We start from the raw sequence: 19993 nt of genomic DNA on the forward strand, positions 1-19993 counted from the left end.
ACACACACACACAAAAAAAAACACGCATAAAATTTCAAAATGGCTGCTTTTCAAAGTCAATAGAAAACAAAAATAAGCTCTTCAGGATTCTGCTCAAAGTATTCAGAGCGCTTCCTTTCACATGGATGAATATCCACTTTTGAAAAGGGATTTTATTTTTTGCAAACCAGTTTCCTCCTCTCCTGCTTGAAAGTGCTGACTGATGCTGGGATACAGTTCCACTGGTAACAGCAGCTCTCCCCAGTAACTCTCAGTCAAGTGGTTAGCCTTCCTGTGTGGGCCTGGCCAAAGAGTGTCACTGACCTATTTGAGTGCAGGTGGCTTCATAACTGAGCCTGATCCAGTCTCCATCAGAGGTTCACACTCGTTCCACCACAGTTAGCCACTCTTTGCTGGTTCCTCCCTTCACGTTTTGCCTCGCTAAGATCACCTAACCCAGCAGAGATTGGAAGTTGAACCGTGGGACCTTTGGGGTCTTGATGGTTAAGACCACACTGGGCAGTGGCTTCACCATAGATAAGCAGGTGAAAGGAAAAAGGAGTTTCTATCAATGAACCTGATGTCTATATACACATACCACCACCAGAGGTCACCGATCCTCTGAACACTGGCTGATTTGAACTCTCCCTCGGCCGGAGGTACTGGGAGACAATTGTACTGCACCCACTGGCATTCTGGCCAACAGCAGTCGATTCAGTACAGGCCAGGAATTAAATCTGGGAGTCTCCGAGCTGCTCAGCATCACACAACAGATCTAATCCACTGGGCCACCGTACATGAACTTAGGGGTTTGAACAGTCAGGAGCCATCACTCCCTCCACAGGCACAGCAACATGTAAGAAATCTTTAAACCCAAAAGAAATTGCGAATTATAAAATAAATAATGATTTTATAAAAGACATGCTTATGCCAGCTCAGCAAACACAGAGAGCTAAGGTCACAGCAAAACAAGGCAAAAAATCAGGTCTTCAAGGCCTAGCTACGGCAATAAAGGATTCAGCAAGGAGCCTTAGAGATAAACAAGCTGTCTCTTGAAAGGACAACAAGACGTGCAACAGAGATAAGGAATAAAATTACCTCATAAGTACACTTTCTCCTGTAATTGGACTATAGGATGGGTGAAAGATGATTGACACCAGGTATCTACCAGCTCATAAAAATAAAGTATAAAAATGGGTGATCAAGAGAGAAAAACAGGCAGTCAGGGGTGGAGGCTTTCTCAGGGTGCTGAATAACCCAACACCTTGGTTAAGTCCTAACCTCTGAGATAGATCAATGCTGGCTAAGGGCCTAACAGCTCCTACAGCTTGAGGAACAGCCCTAGAGGTGACCAATGTCAGGCTGCAGGGACCCACCAATCCGAGACCATCGCTCTACCTCTCCGTGCGTGTCTGTCCGTCCGGTCGTTTCTCTCCACATCGACTGCTCTCTGCTGTGACGGGTTGTATGTCTATTATACTTATCTTAACCACGTACAATATCTGATTATGCTTTGAACTGTAGCTCTTCAATAAAATACCTTAAAACTCCTAAGACCCTTTAGGTATGTGTGTGTGACCTGTGATCCGAATCTTACAAACAGGCAAAGCCCAAAAAATAAGCAGCCACTGCAGCACATCACATCGGCCCAAACTGGGGTTCACACGTGGTGTGATGTGGCATTGGTGCGTTTCTCCGCTTCTGTAAGTTGAAGGCGCATCTGTATTAACCACCGAACTGGCTACAGGTCACTGCAATATTGCTCCTGAAATGGAGGCCCTCCCAACACCAACATTTTGAGCACACCAACATTATATGGAGTCAGCCATTTAGGACTGAGATGAGGAGACATTTCTTCACTCAGAGGGTTGTGCATCTTTGGAATTCTCTACCCCAGAGAACTGTGACTGCTCAGTTGTTGAGGTCGATAAATTTTTGGGAACAAAGGGACTTAAGGGATCTGGGAAAGGTGGAGTGGTGCTAGAACATCCCCCCACTACCATTGCTCCGAGAGGTTCGGAATATCACTACTACGGTCGGTGCCCCTTAACATTAGCTAAGTAAACCAAGATCCTCCAAATCCCATGGCTCCAGGGCACCCTGACATTATTCCTGAAATGGACACGCTCTGAACCTCACAATTGCCAGATATCCCAGCATCAATCTCAAGCCAAGATGCTCCGAAGCCCACAAATACTGGGAACCCCAGAATTGATCTAGCAACTTAGAAGCTACAAGCCCCGTAACCACAGGTTGCCCCTCCCCCAATTAACATAAGAAATGGGAGCAGGAGTAGGCCATAGCCCTTCGAGCCTACTCTGCCATTTGACAAGATCATGGCTGATCTTCTACCACAACTCCACCTTTTCCAGATCCCTTAAGTCCCTTTGTTCCCAAAAATTTATCGACCTGTCTTGAATCTACTTAACAACTGAGCATCCACAGCCCTCTGGGGTAGAGAATTCCAAAGATGCACAACCCTCTGAGTGAAGAAATGTCTCCTCATCTCAGTCCTAAATGGCCAACTCCTTATTTTGAGACTGTGAGTCTGTGTTCTAGACTCCCCAGTCAGGGGAAACATCTTCTCAGCATTAACCCTGTCAAACCCCTTAAGAATTTTATATGTTTCAATTAGATCACCTCTGATTCTTCTAAACTCTAGGGAATATAGGCCTAGTCTACCCAATCCCTCCTCATAGGGCAATCCCCTCATCCCAGGAACCAGTCTAGTAAACCTGCACTCACTCCCCCTAAGGCAAGTATGTCTTTCCTTAGGTAAGGAGACCAGAACTGTACACAGTACTCCAGGTAAGGCCTCACCAATAGTTTGTATAATTTCAGTAAGACTTCTTTACTCTTATACTCTTTACTCTCTTTGCAACAAAAGCTAACATACTTTGCTAACATTTGCTTTCCTAATAGCTCGGTGTCAAATTTATTTGTTTTGTCTTATAACACTCTCGTGAAGCGCCTTGGGACATTTTACTACATGAAAGGCGCTATATAAATACAAGTTGCTGTTGTTTCTAATTGCTTGCTGTACCTGCGTGTTAACTTTCTGTGATTGATGTACAAGGACACCCAGGTCGCTCTAAATGCAAACATTTCCCAGTCTCTCGCCATTCAACAAATATTCGACATTTTTTGTTTTTCTATCAAAGCAAATAACTTCACACTTCCTCACATTGTATTTCATTTGCCATGTTCTTGCCCACTCAGTCAACCTGTCCCTATCTCTCTGCAGCCTCTTTGCATCCTCCTCACAGCTCGGGGTCACCCCTTCGCCCAAGTTTAAAGCGGCACTGCGGTTGAGTTGTGAGGTTTTCGCTTTGCAGTTCGTGAAAATTCACTGAAAACACTTTTTAAAAAAAAAAAGGTCTTCAGATTACAAGGCAAAGAAAAGTAAGTGGGAAAAAAAAATGGAATTCTATTCCGAAAAGCAGAATTTTACATCTGGTTCATCAGCAAAGTAAGTCTCTGAGAGAAACAAATGGGGATGGGCCTTGCCACACATACCGAAGACCGAAGGCACGCCCGGCAGGAAATCTCAGGAAGCGCAGGGGTTGGCAGAATGGTTTTATTGACCGGTTTGCTGCCCCACTCCCACCAAGTGATTACAACAATTCAGAGCAAGCCAGGTGCTTCTCACAGACGGAGTCACAAAAGGGCCTATTGAAGAGGTCAAATACTCACCAGTCTGCGATGAGCCAGGACTGCTGCACGATGGAGGAGAGAGATATTTAAAAGCCCCTTCTGAAGGCCGTGTCTTCTGTTTTATGGAGTGGATAATGTCTGTCAGGGTCTCCTTTTCTGTGAGAGAAAGAGAGAGAGAGAGAGAGAAGCACTGATAAGTGACAGGGTTAACACCGAGCTTTAAAGAAAGCAGGCAATTGAACAGAGAAGTAAGACGCATTGCACGGACGCGACAGAGCCAGATGAAAGATACACACACACACACACGCGATTCATTTGAGATTTTAAATGACAACACTCTCATTTATATCGTGCTGTTACGTCATCGAAATGGCTCAAAGCGCTGCACACAATGCCTTACTTTTGCAGGGCAATGACTTGTCAGCCTCAGCTCTCCCACCTCTCGAGTGGAGGGAGCAAAGATTAACACAGTGGGTATAACACCCGGGAGGGAGAATTCATTGTGGGGGGTGGGGGCAGGGACTGTCACGGCAGCCAAACGGGTGAGAGCCTTGGTGTTCAGCGTTAGCCCTGCCTTGGTTGGTAGAACTCTCGCCTCTGAGTCAGTAGGTTCACGTCCCACTCCAGAGACTTAAGCACATAACCCAGGCTTGACGCTCCAATGCAGTACTGAGCTGCCGTCTTTCAGATGAGATGGTAAACCCCACCCGCGTAGGTGGACGTTAGAGATTCCCCCCCCCCCAGGCTTCCTGCTCCCAATTGCTATCCAGGGACCCACTGGAAAGTGTGCAGGTGCAGATGGAAGGGGAGGGCAGGACTTGGCTTTGACCAATGTTCCCGTCAAGCCGCGCAGTCCCGCAGTGATCTGCGGGTCCCGCGCAGCTGGCTCAATGGCGTATTCATGGCAAAAACCGCACATGCATGATCATTTAAAGGGGCCGCGCCCACCTCCATTACATAAGGTCAAATCGTCTGCTGTCGCTGGTAAGGCTCAACTGTGAAGGAAGAGTGGCGATGTGGGCGAGATACCAGGGAACAGCGCCCCTCATCTTCAGGGAGGAAGGATAAGGGGAGAAATTCAGAGGGAAAAATTTGGAGGGGGGGAGGGGGAGAAAAAAATGATCCCGTCGGCAACTCAGCATAAAACATAAAGCATAAAACTGGAGGCCTCGTGCCTGCTGTTCTCTGGAGCTGCTGGTTATTGAGAAACCAGAAGCAGGCCTTACCTTTTCTCTTCTCCGGGATGATGTGCGCGAGGCTGAAAGACGTCAGAAACCTCTTCTTCTCGGCGAGGTCGGGGGTGCTGTTCATTTCGTCGGCGCTGTACTTGCTGGCGGCCGGGAGCCGCGGCGAGGACACGTGGCGCTTGTTGGGGACCGGCGGAGGCGAGGGGCTCCGCTCCATCAACATCCGCCGCCGCTTGCGTCGCTTCTGCTTGAGCACCTCCTCCCGCCGGGCTCGGGTGGTCAGGCTGAACACGCCCAGAAAATCCAGCTTCTGAAACGGCAGAGACGGGTCGGGGGTGGGTTAACTCGGCAGCCTCGAGGGTAAAGGGGGAAACAGGTGAGGTAGTGTGCGCCCACGCTTCGAAATGAGATGTTGCCAAGCTCCACTTCTGCTTCTCATTTATTTGCTACCTTAGCTGTGATCTCATCTTTAGCGTCCTGTGACTTTTAAAAGGGAACTGGATAAATGTATGAAGGGGAGCGCATTTGCAGGGCAATGGGAAAAGAGCAGGGAAGTGGGACCAATTGAATAGCTCTTTTAGAGAGCCAGAACCAGCACGATGAGCCAACTGGCCTCCTTCCATGCTGTAAGATTCGATGATAAGCTCCCCTGACCCGGCACAGACATGTTGGACCAAGTGGCCTCCTTCTGTGTCGCAATTTTCTATGATACATCTTTCTGCCATTCTATCCTCGGATTATAGGACAGCCTCTCTTTTCCATTCAGATATTCAAATCAGTTATTCTAAATATTGTGTGTGGTTTGATCAAAGAGATTTTTGTACCCAGATCTTTATACATCTACTTTCGGATGAGAGGTTAAATTGAGGCCCTGTCTGCTCTCTCAAGTGGACGTAAAAGATCCCATGGCCACTATTTCGAAGACGAGCAGGGGAGTTATCCCCAGTGTCCTGGCCAACATTTATCCCTCAATCAACATAACAAAAAAAATACAGTTTATCTGGCCATTATTACATTGCTGTTTGTGGGAGCTTGCTGTGCAAAAATTGGCTGCGGCGTTTCCTACATTACAACAGTGACTACACTTCATTGGCTGTAAAACGCCTTGAGACGTCCAGTGGCTGTGAAAGATGCTCTATAAATGCAAGTCTTTCTTTTTACTGTCGGGAGATCTTGTTACACAGAATACCACCTAGTCCCAGGGCCAAAAGTGGAGAGGTGTGATATGGGCAGGGCAGGGCAAGGGATGGGGGTCAAGGCTCAAGTTCTAATCCATAACTATAAGATGGTCTTGAATAAATCCAATCGGTAATTCAGGAGAAACTTCTTTACCCAGAGAGTGGTGAGAGTGTGGGACTCGCTACCACAGGGAGTGGTTGAGGCGAATAGTATCGATGCATTTAAGGGGAAGCTAGATAAACACCTGAAGGAGAAAGGAATCGAAGGTTATGTTGATAGTGAAGAGGGGTGGGAAGAGACTCGTGTGGAGCATAACCACCACCATGGACATGTTGGTCCGAGTGGCCTGTTTCTGTGCTGTAAATATAACGTAATCTCAAATCATCACAAAAAGGAGAAGTGGAAAGGATAGATTTCAGCTATCAGTTTTGCAGTTTCAAAATTTTCAACGGCCCATTCAATAATCGGTCTGGTTTCATCCAAAACCAGACGGGAGACACTCCTACTGCAGTGAAAAGACTGGTAAAGGGGCCACCAAGCTGCTGACCCCCACTTCTGAAAATACTCCACCAACAGGCCAATACAAGGTGAGACGGACTATTTCTCCCCTTCCTCACACTCCTATGTGTAATGAATGTCCTTCGTGGGGATTCACCTTCCCCCCTTGCCTGTTCTGTCAGATCCAACACTCCCAACAGTCCTATTCCATTTCCCAAAGCTTACTCGATGTTTCCCGGGGGATTGTACAGTCACCGTACCGGCGAATAGGGTTGATGGTAGTTCTTCCGACAAGTTCCCAAGATACACCCAGGCTTAACGGGGTTCTCACCCTGGCCAGTAGGGTGGATCATTGAACCTTTGGGTGCGGCATGGTAGATAGTCTGATAGGACGCAACCAATGCACGGTACACAATGGCCCGGGGGGGGAGGGGCGGGGCTGGGGGGGGGGGGGGGCGGGTAATCGAGTGAGCACGTGACACCATACAAAATGGCCACCAGAACCAAGGCCTTTGGGAGTTGAACTCTCAAAGATTAATTATTGATTGTACATTGATTAGTATGATCGTTTTTGATTTTGGTGTGCCTTCTATTTTGTGGTCTTTGATATTCTTGGTATCCCTCACTTTCGCACCACCGATTCTGCTTGCAGCTTCTCTTTAAATGCAAGCCATGGTACCGGAGGAGCAGCTGATTTGCAGCAGACCCCATCCCACCCCATGTCGAACAGGCATGAATTCTGTCCCACCCCATCCTGTGCCGGGAATGGGATTTCTACCTTCGTACCCTTCAAATCCTGTTGAAATTAGGAAAAGGGGAATAAAAAGAGGAGCATGGTACGGTAGCACAGTGATTATGTCACTGGACTAGTAATCCAGAGGCCTGGACTAATTATCCAGAGTCGTGAGTTCAACTCCCACTAAGACAGCTGGGAAATTTAAATTCAGTTAATTAAATAAATCTGGAATAAAAAAAACTACTGTCAGTAATGCCGACCATGAACCGACTGTAAAAACCCATCTGGTTCACTAATGTCCTCTAGGGAAGGAAATCTGCCGTCCTTACCTGGTCTGGCCTGTGTATGACTCCAGACCCAAAGCAATATGGCTGCTCACCACCTCCTTGTGAGTCCATGATCAGATCAGCCATGATCGTATTAAATGGTGGAGCAGGCTCGAGGGGCCAAATGGCCCACTCCTGCTCCTATTTCTTATGTTCTCGAGGGCAAGGGACGGGCAACAAATACTGGCCTGGCCAGCAATGAACAAATGGAACAAGCAGGACTACTTGGCAACTTCACTTTTGACTTGGGGGAGTAGTGGAGAGCAGAGTAAGGCTCGGAAAGGTGATGTTATTTTTTGGGGGAGTCTTCCCAAAACAGAAGAGACACTCCGCCGATTGTTGAATCCAGCAAATGCATGCTGGTTATCAGTGCAGCTCCATCTGATACTTGCCGACTTGCCACGAAGTCAACGAGATGGCACTGCAGCCTCCAGAGGGTTTGAGGCCCACCCAGGGAGATGGTTTGTGCAGCGGTCTCTGGAGGAAGCCACATCCCCCAGCTGCCAGCGTGATGAGTTGCTCGTCTTGCTCCCACAGGCCTTGCCAAGTTCCCGCTGGCCCGCAGAGCCCCGCCTCCCTCCACCGGCTCGGGGGGACAGAAAGACACAGCCGCGACTCACAACTGGAAAACAAGCCCGCGCTAGCAGGCGTGGCTGTCCTGTCGTTCAGTAAATCGTGGAGCGCGTCCCATGGGATAAGGGGGAGTGTTTTCCCCAGCACAAGGAGGACCCGGGAACCATTTCCTGAAGTAATTCGGCAATCCAAAACGGGCCAATTGGAGCTCCTCAGCTGGTCGCTATGGAGCTGAATTTAAGCTGCTAAATTGGTGAATTCATGGGTGGAAGAACTAATGATCCTGTTCAGTGATTTCATTGTAAGCACCAGGGGGGGGGAACAAAGAAATGTATTGAGATGATAATGTAATTAAATGAAGATTGATTGACTCAGGACAAATTTAAATCGTTTTTACACATAATTCAGGTCAATAAGTTGGCATTTAGCATTGTTCTGTCAATGAGTGGCGACCCTACACCCTGCCCCCGCTGGATTGTAGATCCAGAAGTCAAATCTTTATCATTTTAAGTCACCATTATGTTGCTGTTACATGCAGGGACAGAAATGTAAAGAATTGCACAAAGACTTACGTAAGAACATAAGAAATAGGAGCAGGAGTAGGCCATAAGGCCCCTCGAGCCTGCTCCGCCATTCAATAAGATCAAGGCTGATCTGATCTTGGCCTCAACTCCATTTCCCTGCCTGCTCCCCATAACCCTTCACTCCCTTAACATTCAAAAATCTGTCTACCTCCACCTTAAATATATTCAATGGCTCAGCCTCCACAATTCTCTGGGCAAGAGAATTCGAAAGATTCCCGACTTTCTGACAGAAGAAATTCTTCCTCATTTCCGTTTTAAATGGGCGACCACTTACTCTGAAGCTATGCCCCCTAGTTCTAGACTCCCTGTCGAGCCCCCTCAGAATCTTATACGTTTCAATAAGATCACCTCTCATTCTTCTAAACTCCAATGAGTATAGGCCCAACCTGCTCAACCTTTCTTCATATGACAACTCCTTCATCTCAGGAATCAACCGATTGAACCTTCTCTGAACTGCCTCCAATGCAAGTATATCCCTCCAATGCAAGTATATCCCTCCTTCAATACTGACTTAAATGTCAATAATGGTAATCTGCAGAATCTCCTCCGTATTGGTACAAATAGAGCATCAGACAGACACAGGAGTAAGTTCATGGGTTTAACAATACCTCTTTGCTTTTGTGAGAGGTGATCTTATTGAAACATATTAAGATTTTAAGGGGGCTGGACGGGGTAGGTGCAGAGAGGATGTTTCCCCTCGTGGGTGAATCTAGAACTAGGGGGCATAGTTTCAGAATAAGGGGTCACACATTTAAAACGGAGAGGAGAAGGAATTTCTTCTCTCAGAGGGTTGTGAATCTTTGGAATTCTCTACCCCAGAGAGCTGTGGAGGCTGGGTCATTGAATATATTTAAGGTGGAGATAGACAGATTTTTGTTAATAGGGCAGTCAAGGGTTATGGGGAGCGGGCAGGAAAGTGGAGTTGAGGCCAAGATCAGATCAGCCATGATCTTATTGAATGGTGGAGCAGGCTCGAGGGGCCAAATGACCTACCCCTGCTCCTATTTCTTATGTCATCAGTGCCCCTATTTATAATAACTACAATTTATATTTATTATTACAGCTTCATCAACTTGTCATTCTACTTTTAACGATTTGTTTATCTGAACCCCTAAATCTCTCTTGTCCTCATACACTAAATGGTAAAAGTTCACATGTCCTCCCTTTATTCTTCTGACAACATTATGTCACGTTGGTGACAACTAGGTTCTTCCCCAATTTTCTTGCCCCTTCTCCTGAAGATATTGGGGTACAGTTTCACAGTTGACTATTCATACAGGCACAACGTCCCGAATCCGGCTGTCCGAAAACATTTTTGAGTTGACCAAGATGGCAACATCGGGCAGCAAGGGACGAGGAAAGGGACTAATTATTTGTACCGACAGGCAACAAGCTCCGCTCCCTCCCTGCCGAATCTTTCCATACGCGTGATGCCGAGCAGTAGGACCTGAGGCTCTGACTCTCTTCACGCCCCCTCCACCCCCGACCGGCCTGGGCCCGATGGCGGCGGTCCTGGACCCGATAGCGGCAGGGGGGGACGACATCCGATGGAGAGAGAGGGGGGCTTGGGGAGGGAGAGCGAGTGTCTTGGCGGGAGAGAGGGAGGCTGAGTGCGGGGGCGGGAGAGAGAGAGCGAGAGAGAGCGAGAGAGAGCGAGAGCGAGCGAGAGAGAGCGAGAGCGAGCGAGAGCGAGCGAGAGCGAGCGAGAGAGAGCGAGAGCGAGAGAGAGCGAGAGCGAGCGAGAGAGAGCGAGAGAGAGCGAGAGAGAGCGAGAGAGAGCGAGAGAGAGCGAGAGCGAGCGAGAGAGAGCGAGAGAGAGCGAGAGAGAGCGAGAGAGAGCGAGAGAGAGCGAGCGAGAGAGCGAGAGAGAGAGCGAGAGAGAGCGAGAGAGAGCGAGAGAGAGCGAGAGAGAGCGAGAGTCTGTGGGGAGAGAGATGCTGTAGGGGGCGGGGGCGGAGGAACTCCGGGAAGACGGATCACGTTCTTCCATTCCCCTACAAGGGACATCATTGGAGTGGATGATAGCCAGAGGTCACGACACTGTCACTATTCAGTTCATACCCAATAAACCGGTTAACAATCTGTACACAATGGTGAGGTGGAGGAAGGATGCACTTGTGCTGGGGTACGGGACTTCGGTTGGGGGAGGCATGCACTTGGACTGGGGTAAGGCACTTTGGCTGGCCTTTACTGTCTTCTGGGGAGCTCTGTCCTCTGTCGCTTCAGGAAGTCAAAGTGGAGCGAGTTACAATTTGCAAAGTCAGTGAGACCTTGGGATGGGCAGGTCCAGTGAACATCCCTGCGAAACTTCAGGATGTGCCTTATCCGCCAAGGGAACCAATCAGAAAGGGTGGAGCATGGCAGCCATTTTGGCAGTACAAATAAACGCGTCTACGAGGAAACCTGTAAAAAAATGCAGCGCTGGGGGGCCGCCAGCGACGAGAATCGGTGGGCGGTGAGGAGCGGAGGGAATCGGCGGGCGGTGAGGAGCGGAGGGAATCGGTGGGCGGTGAGGAGCGGAGGGAATAGGCGGGCGGCGAGGAGCGGAGGGAATCGGTGGGCGGTGAGGAGCGGAGGGAATCGGTGGGCGGTGAGGAGCGGTGAGGAGCGGAGGGAATCGGTGGGCGGTGAGGAGCGGAGGGAATCGGTGGGCGGTGAGGAGCGGTGAGGAGCGGAGGGAATCGGCGGGCGGTGAGGAGCGGTGAGGAGCGGAGGGAATCGGCGGGCGGTGAGGAGCGGAGGGAATCGGTGGGCGGTGAGGAGCGGTGAGGAGCGGAGGGAATCGGCGGGCGGTGAGGAGCGGAGGGAATCGGTGGGCGGTGAGGAGCGGTGAGGAGCGGAGGGAATCGGCGGGCGGTGAGGAGCGGAGGGAATCGGTGGGCGGTGAGGAGCGGTGAGGAGCGGAGGGAATCGGCGGGCGGTGAGGAGCGGAGGGAATCGGCGGGCGGTGAGGAGCGGTGAGGAGCGGAGGGAATCGGCGGGCGGTGAGGAGCGGAGGGAATCGGTGGGCGGTGAGGAGCGGAGGGAATCGGCGGGCGGTGAGGAGCGGAGGGAATCGGTGGGCGGTGAGGAGCGGTGAGGAGCGGAGGGAATCGGCGGGCGGTGAGGAGCGGAGGGAATCGGTGGGCGGTGAGGAGCGGTGAGGAGCGGAGGGAATCGGCGGGCGGTGAGGAGCGGAGGGAATCGGTGGGCGGTGAGGAGCGGAGGGAATCGGCGGGCGGTGAGGAGCGGAGGGAATCGGTGGGCGGTGAGGAGCGGAGGGAATCGGTGGGCGGTGAGGAGCGGAGGGAATCGGTGGGCGGCGAGGAGCGGAGGGAATCGGTGGGCGGTGAGGAGCGGTGAGGAGCGGTGAGGAGCGGAGGGAATCGGTGGGCGGCGAGGTGCGGAGGGAATCGGTGGGCGGTGAGGAGCGGTGAGGAGCGGAGGGAATCGGCGGGCGGTGAGGAGCGGAGAGGAGCGGAGGGAATCGGTGGGCGGTGAGGAGCGGAGGGAATCGGCGGGCGGCGAGGTGCGGAGGGAATCGGCGGGCGGTGAGGAGCGGCGAGGAGCGGAGGGAATCGGTGGGCGGTGAGGAGCGGAGGGAATCGGTGGGCGGCGAGGAGCGGAGGGAATCGGTGGGCGGTGAGGAGCGGAGGGAATCGGCGGGCGGTGAGGAGCGGCGAGGAGCGGAGGGAATCGGTGGGCGGCGAGGAGCGGAGAGGAGCGGAGGGAATCGGCGGGCGGAGAGGAGCGGAGAGGAGCGGAGGGAATCGGTGGGCGGAGAGGAGCGGAGGGAATCGGCGGGCGGTGAGGAGCGGAGAGGAGCGGAGGGAATCGGTGGGCGGAGAGGAGCGGAGGGAATCGGCGGGCGGTGAGGAGCATGCGAGGTCTGAAATCCAACAAAATCCAAAAACCGGCATGGTCTCGGTCCCGAAGTTGCTGGATTTCAGACATTATACCTGTAACATAGAAAGGTGCAGCATTGGAAACGATTCCGCCTGGAACCCGAGAGGTGGAAGGAAGGGTATCAAACTCAAAGAATCATACAGCACAGAAGGAGGCCATTCAGCCCATTGTACCTGTGCCGGCTCTTTGTGAAAGAGCTGTCCAATTAGTCCCACTCCCCCGCCCTTTCCCCCTAGCCCTGCAAATGTTTCCTTTACAAGTATATAGCGAATTACCTTTTGGAAGTTACTATTGAATCTGCTTCCACCACTCTTTGAGGCCATGCCTTCCAGATCACAACAACTCACTGCATCAAAACTATCTCCTCCTCTCCTCATTCTTTTGCCAATGACCTTAACTCTGTGTCCTCTGGTTACTGACCCTCCTGCCACTGGAAACAGTTTCTCCTGATGATAAACCCCCCCAAAATTTTGAACAGTTCTATTAAATCTCCTCTTAACCATCTCTAGAAGAATCCCAGCTTCTCTAATCTCTCCACATAACTGAAGTCCCATCATCCCCAGTGCCATGCTAGTGCCTCTGCCCCCTCACTCGCCAGAGCAGCTACGAGCTGAGTGCAGGTCCCAACAGACAGCACGTTTTAAAGAAGCTGAGTCACTCCCACGTTGCATGTGTAAAAGGAATCCCAAGACTTTTAAGGGTGGCTTTTGGTGGGCGGGGGGGGGGGGGGGCAGGACATGGGCTCTGATCTGGAGATGTTATTTCAGTCCGTCCTTCCGAGATTCTGGTGAATCCCCCTTTCCTGGAAGTTGCCATTTTACCTGCACCGGAACATGTAAGCAATCTGAAAATTTGCCAAGACTTTACGTCTGCTAAATTGGACCTTATTTTTTCTATCCTTACCGTTCCTATAGTCAGACTATCTGCATTCTTTGTATCGAGACTCATTGAGCCAAGAATACTTATGAGCCCCTTCACACTCGGGACCTTTTCATGGAACCCGAACTTCTGACAGCGACATCTGCAAAACTACTAACGTAATTTAAAGGAAGACTTGCATTCATATAGCGCCTTTCATGACCACAGGATGTCTCAAAAACCATTTACAGCCAATTAAGTACTTTTGGAGTGTAGTCGCTGTTATAATGTGACAAACGCGGCAGCCAATTTGCACACAGCAAGCTCCCACAAACAGCAATGTGATAATGGCCAGATAATCTGTTTTTTTTATGTTGATTGGGGGATAAATATTGGCCAGGACACCGGGGATAACTCCCCTGCTCTTCTTTGAAATAGAGCCATGGGATCTTTTATGTCCAGTTGAGAGAGCAGACGGGGCCTCGGTTTAACGTCTCATCCGAAAGACGTTTACTGACATCACCGTCGGTAATCCCAATGTCTCGACGATCACAGCCTCCTTCACCCCTGTATTCTAATGTGTGTCTGTCCGCAGTCGCATCTCCCGGCTCTCGGCACATTTGGTTTTGTGGAAGATTCAAAGATAAGCAGGGAGCTCAAAAGGGAAAAACTGTTTTGTTAAAAGGAGAGAGGGAGGGAGAGATGGCAAATTAATGATGTGGCGAGGAAGGCGAAAAGAAAGAGGAGGCTTCTAACTCTTATTAGGTTCTCGTTATAGTTGCACAGCCTATTTATAGTTTGCAGTTCTGCCACCGTGGGGAAGTGTTAACATACCTCAGACGAATCGTCAAGTTTCAGAGGCGGCTGCTCAACAACTCGCCGGAGATGTGCTCGAACTTCCTCTTCATCACTTTCATCATACGAGTCATCAAAGTCATAGTAATAACCTAATTAGGAACAGTGGAAGCAAAGCGACAGAATAACTGACAATGCAGCCTGACAGTGTGCAAATATGCACTGCTGTGTCAGCACATTCATCCCGAGCAGCACAGCCCAATTAGTTCATTTCAATCCTTCAATTAACTAACTATAACCAAGCACACACACCAAGGGCCCCGGTGGAGCACCCGTCTACATATAGCCCGCTGATTCAAGTAGCGCAGCGGCTCCGAGCGGAAATCTGGTTTTCCAAAAGGTTCAAGTGGCTGCTGATGAAATTGAATCTGTGCAGGTGAGCCAGCGGCTGCGTGTTGGTGTGTGGAGCCGCACAGACCAACAGGGTCACAAGTTTCAGCCCCTGGAAACTGTGAGCAGACGACAACCCCGGTGGTTTGCCAACGGGTGTCCAATGCCGTGGGTCAGGAAAGGGAGGGCCGCGGAGGGCAGGAGGAGAAAAAAAAACAAGAGAGTCCTTCCCATTCTTCATCACGATCCAACAATCGCTGCCCTAAGAATACAGGGCCCTGGTGAGACCGCACCTGGAGTATTGTGTACAGTTCTGGTCTCCTTACCTAGGAATATACTTGTCATAGAGCGAGTGCAACAAAGGTTCACCAGACTGATTCCTGGGATGAGGGGGGATTGTCCTATGAGGAGAGATTGAACAGACTAGACCTATATTCTCTAGAGTTTAGAAGAATGAGAGGTTGAAACATACAAAATTCTTACAGGGCTCGACAGGGTAGAGACAGGGAGGATGTTTCCTCTGTCTCGGGAAACTAGAACCAGGGGTCACAGTCTCAGAAAAAGGGGTCGGCAATTTAGGACTGAGATAAGGATAAACTTCTTCACTCAGAGGCCGGTGAACCTTTGGAATTCTCTACCCCAGAGGGCTGTGGAGACTCAGTCTTTGAGTATATTCAAGACAGAGAGATAGATTTTTGAATATTAAGGGAATCAAGGGACATGGGGATCGGATAGGAAAGTGGAGTTGAGGTGGAAGATCAGCCATGATCTTACTGAATGGCGAGGTAGGCTTGAAGGGCCAAATGGCCTACTCCTGCTTCTAATTCTCATGTAAGCTGCCAATGCATTTGTCCTGGGCCTCCTCTCAAGTAGGAAGGTCTGAGCAAGCTCAAGAGGACTCCAAAGGTAAGCGGCATTGAAAACATTTAAAAAAAATTTTTTTGTTTTAGGTACCCACCAGATCTTCAGGCTTGGGGCCTCCACGATATTGATGGGGCCTCCTGCTCTTCAGCTGAAACACCCACTGCTGCACTTTTAAAAAAATCTTCCCTTGCTTGCTGGCAAAAGCCCTGCCTTGGGGGATGGGGCCTGTGCCGAGGGTGCAACTGGGCCCTACTACTAATAGGCTGCTGGAGTGCAAGTGGGCCCGGACAGTGGCAGTGTACTTTGGGCACAAAGCAGCAGGACAGAGTGAGGCCCGGCCAAACCAAAAACAGCTCCATATTCCCCCATAAACCAGCATACATCATCACAAAGCCCACGCACTCTCGTTAACGTAGAACCAAGGTGCTGCGCTATTACAACCAAACGCTCAAAGGTGTTCCGCCACAATCCCGCCCCGCCGAGATTCACCTTTCTCTTTTGCCTCTTTGCGTTTCTTCTCCTCGAGGTCCAGCTTGCTGACCAGCCTCCGGTGCCGGCGCAGGAGCTCGTCGTAGACGTACATGGGGCCTGGCACTCGCGGCGGGCCGTGGGACTGCCTGTAGGCTGAGGCAGACTTGTGCAACAAACTCACGTCACTGTACTGCCCGGGGAAGGGCAAGGACATCCTCTGCTGGCTGAGGATGGTGTGGGCCGATTTCTCCAGCTCGGCGAAGGGGGTTCCATAGGAATGGGGGTGCGCGGGGTGCTCCAGCGAGCCGGGGCCCCGTAGCGGCTGGTACTTGTCGGGGGCGTCCCGCCTCTTGGCGCTCTCCTCATGGCCGTGGATCTTCTCCATCTTGATGAGCGGGCCCGGCGGCCGGTGAGCGGCGTAGTTATTCAGCAAGTGGTGGTCGTGGCTCTTGCGGGCCTCGGCGTGGCTGTCCAGCAGGGTGACCGGGTTCCACAGGACAGCCGGGCCAGAATGGTGCTCCCGGTGCTGTGGTTTGGGGGAAATGAGGGGCGGAGGGGCTCCCAGCTGCTGGGGCTGATCCCTGCCGCAGAGATCAAGGTGACCAGACCTGCTGAGGGGGAATAACAATACAAAGAAAGAGAATCAGCATAACACACGCATGTAGTATGTGCGCCTTCCCGCTTGTGAGGGGGGAATCCAAAACTGGGGTTCTTATAAATATATATATAGTCACGAATAAGTCCAACAAGAAATTCAGGAGACCTCTTTACAAAGGACATATAGCATAGAAATGGGCCATTCGGCCCAACTGGTCTTTGCCGGACATTGCGCTCCACACAAGCGGCCTCCCATCCCTCTTCAACTACAACAACAACTTGTATTGATATAGCACCTTAAACACAGTAAAACGTCCCAAGGCGCTTCTTCACAGGGGCGATTATCAAACAGGATTTGACATCGAGCCACATAAGGTGATATTAGGGCAGATGACCAGAAGCTTGGTCAAACAAGTAGGTTTTAACGAGCGTCAATGGAGAGAGAGGCAGAGGGGTTTAGGGAGGGAATTCCAGAGCTTAGGGCCTAGGCACGGCCGGCAATGGTGGAGCGGTTATAATCAGGGATGCTCAAGAGGACATATCTCACCCTATCTGCATATCCTTCTATCTCATGTGCTTATCTAGCTTCCCTTTAAATGCATCCACGCTATTCGCTTCAACCACTCCCTGTGGTAGCAATTTCCACATTCTTACCACTCTTTGGGTGGAGAAGTTCCTCCTGAATTCCCTGTAGGATTTGTTTACCCAGAGAGTGGTGAAAATGTTGGGCCTCTACTCATTGGAATTCAGAAGATTGAGAGGTGGTCTTATCGAAATATAAGATTATGAGGGGGCTTTGACAAGGTGGATGCAGAGAGGATGTTTCCACTGATAGGGGAGACTAGAACTAGAGGGCATAATCTTAGAATAAGGGGCCGCCCATTTAAAACTGAGAGGAGGAGGAATTGCTTCTCTCAGAGGGATGTAAATCTGTGGAATTCGCTGCCTCAGAGAGCTGTGGAAGCTGGAACATTGAATAAATTTAAGACAGAGATAGACAGTTTCTTAACCAATAAGGGAATAAGGGGTTATGGGGAGCGAGCAGGGAAGTGAACCCGAGTCCATGATCGGATCAGCCATGATCGTATTAAATGGCGGAGCAGGCTCGAGGGGCCACATGGCCTACTCCTGCTCCTATTTCTCATTCGGAACTTGCTACCACATGGAGTAGTTGAAATGAATAATATAGGTTCCTTTAAGGGGAAGCTAGATATGTACATGAGGGAGAAAGGGATAGAAGGCTATTGAATTTAAATTTCAGTGATACTCCCCTCTGATTGAAATCTCAAATGATGCTCCTTCTGAATTTAAATCTAGTGATATTTCTCCTCGACTCCCCAGGTTGGATTTCTCGAATAAATGAGACAAAACGAGAAAGGAGGAGATAGTGAGGTTAAAAAAAAAAAGAGTGGATGCACCCCCCTACCGACCGAATAGCCTGATGCCGTGTCTTTATGTTCACAGGTAAAGAATGGATGAGGCACTGGAGGGCAGCACTTGCATGACCTTACCCGAGCACGGCCTTCGGGGGGCGGGGGGGGGGGGTGGGGGAGGAGAAATCTGATTAGGACAGAAGCTGTTTTCGAGAGGAGCAGCTATAATGACAGTGATCAGGCACTGCCTAGTTTAAGCATTTAGTTATTCCTTCCTCTGACGGTCTCATTATTGAGCCCCAGGCCAGTAATGCTGATGGCATCTTAACAAAGCCAGGTTGTTACTTCAGTTGCAGTGCGTGGAGCCAAAAAACATGACATGGACTGGAGTGGGAGACCAGCTGCCCAATTGCACAGGATGACATCTTTGCCCTGAATTTTTATTTTTGAGGTAATGCACACGCACGCTGTTAACTAAGCAAATGCTTCCTATGTATCCACAAATTGCAACGTCCTCGCCATCAAAGACATCACCTAACAACTCAGCCCATTAAAACCTTCTGCTCGTGCTAACATGGAAGGATAAAAACAAAAATACATAGGGGCGGGGGCATCACAAGTTAAATACTCGGCGAGTTCCCTGAAATATTCACAAGGCAGATTACAACTTTAGGGCTGTTCATGGAAATAACATTTTAAAATGACTTTCGACAAGGAGGTTTTAAGTACCAAAATATACAAAATGCGTTGAAAAAGGCAGACTTTGGGAAGCCCCGACAAAGGTCAAGTAATTGTGGTACAATCTCTTTACAGCTACTGTCCTTCTCAAGCTCACATCATTACTTAACAATGTTAGATTTGACTCGTAATAACGGCTGGCTTTTTAATAAGGAGCAGATATATCTTCCACCCTCACAAGGGTTGAAAGCAGCCAGTGGCTAGTTCCCCAGGGATGTTGCAAACAAACCCCACCAGCTTGTTTCTTTATATATTTGTGTGGACACTAGGTGGCTGTGATGCCCTGATGTACTTGCCCGCGCTCCAATCAGCGACCTGGATTTTGGTGAAGTCCAATCCAATCCATCATGAGCGACGAGGTCGGGGCGAAGGAACGGCGAGAGACTGTGGAGCGACGTGATCGGGGCCCAGGAGAGGTGAGAGTTTGGGGCCTAGAAGAGCCGAGGGCCCAGGGGCAGCATGGGCCAGCCCACACTGCGATATGTGCGCGCGTTAGGTCCGTGCAGCAGAGCAGGTCTCCAGTCATCTTGGTTAACCCTTGCCAATGGGCCAAGACCTAGCTCCGTCAAGCCCGTGTGATGGCTGGTGTGCAATGGCCACCACACGTTAAAAAAATCCACACACAGGCATCTTCCACCCTTCACGATGTAGTTCGGGACCTGGAATATTAGGTGTTTCATTGAAACACCTGTGAACACATCCCTTTTTGGCGTGGATGCAAGTCATCCTCGACACGAGGGACAGCCTATGATGATGATGTGATGCCCCCCATGGTCAAACAGCCTATTTCACACTCTCGACTCCAATATTGGGAACCCGTCGATACAGCACATTGGTCGCCACACTCTCCATTCCATTGGCTCTGGCCCCTCATACCTCCTTCCTCTCGTTTCAGCCCACCACAGGCAGCTGCGCCCACAGCCATTCAACCCCACCACCGCCATCTTCTCTTGTTAAAACCCACCCATTTAACCAATCCTTTGTAACCTTTCCTTCCTTGACTCGGTGATTATTTTCCTTTCGCAAAATGCCTAGGGATGTTTCGTAGAATCATAGAAAATTACAGCATCGAAGGAGGTCATTCAGCCCATCGTGTCCGTGCCGGTCGAAAAGAGTTACCCAGCCTAACCCCACTTTCCAGCACTAGGTCCGTAGCCCTGTAGGTTACAGCTCTTTAAGTGCACATCCAAGTACCTTTTAAATGTGATGAGGGTTTCTGCCTCTACCACCCTTTCAGGCAGTGAGTTCCAGACCCCCACCACACTCTGGGTGAAGAAGTGTTTCCTCATCTCCCCTCTAATCCTTC

The 19993-nt window shown here is 50.3% G+C and overlaps 1 protein-coding gene across 5 annotated transcripts in view; it reads right to left on the reverse strand.

The window, feature by feature from the left end:
- Positions 1-19993, reverse strand: part of gse1b (Gse1 coiled-coil protein b) — a 643131-nt gene that overhangs the window by 20388 nt on the left and 602750 nt on the right. For 4 of the 5 annotated variants that reach the window (XM_070898265.1, XM_070898264.1, XM_070898267.1 and 1 more), the window contains 4 exons: positions 15998-16590; positions 14294-14406; positions 4860-5130; positions 3673-3789 (listed from right to left, as the gene is read on the reverse strand). In XM_070898265.1, coding sequence (XP_070754366.1) covers positions 3673-3789; positions 4860-5130; positions 14294-14406; positions 15998-16590 — 1094 coding nt within the window. The remainder of the gene's footprint in view (positions 1-3672; positions 3790-4859; positions 5131-14293; positions 14407-15997; positions 16591-19993) is intronic. The other variant, XM_070898263.1, reaches the window with a different exon arrangement.

This window comes from Pristiophorus japonicus, chromosome 13 (genome assembly GCF_044704955.1).
Source record: "Pristiophorus japonicus isolate sPriJap1 chromosome 13, sPriJap1.hap1, whole genome shotgun sequence".
NCBI lineage: Eukaryota > Metazoa > Chordata > Chondrichthyes > Pristiophoridae > Pristiophorus > Pristiophorus japonicus.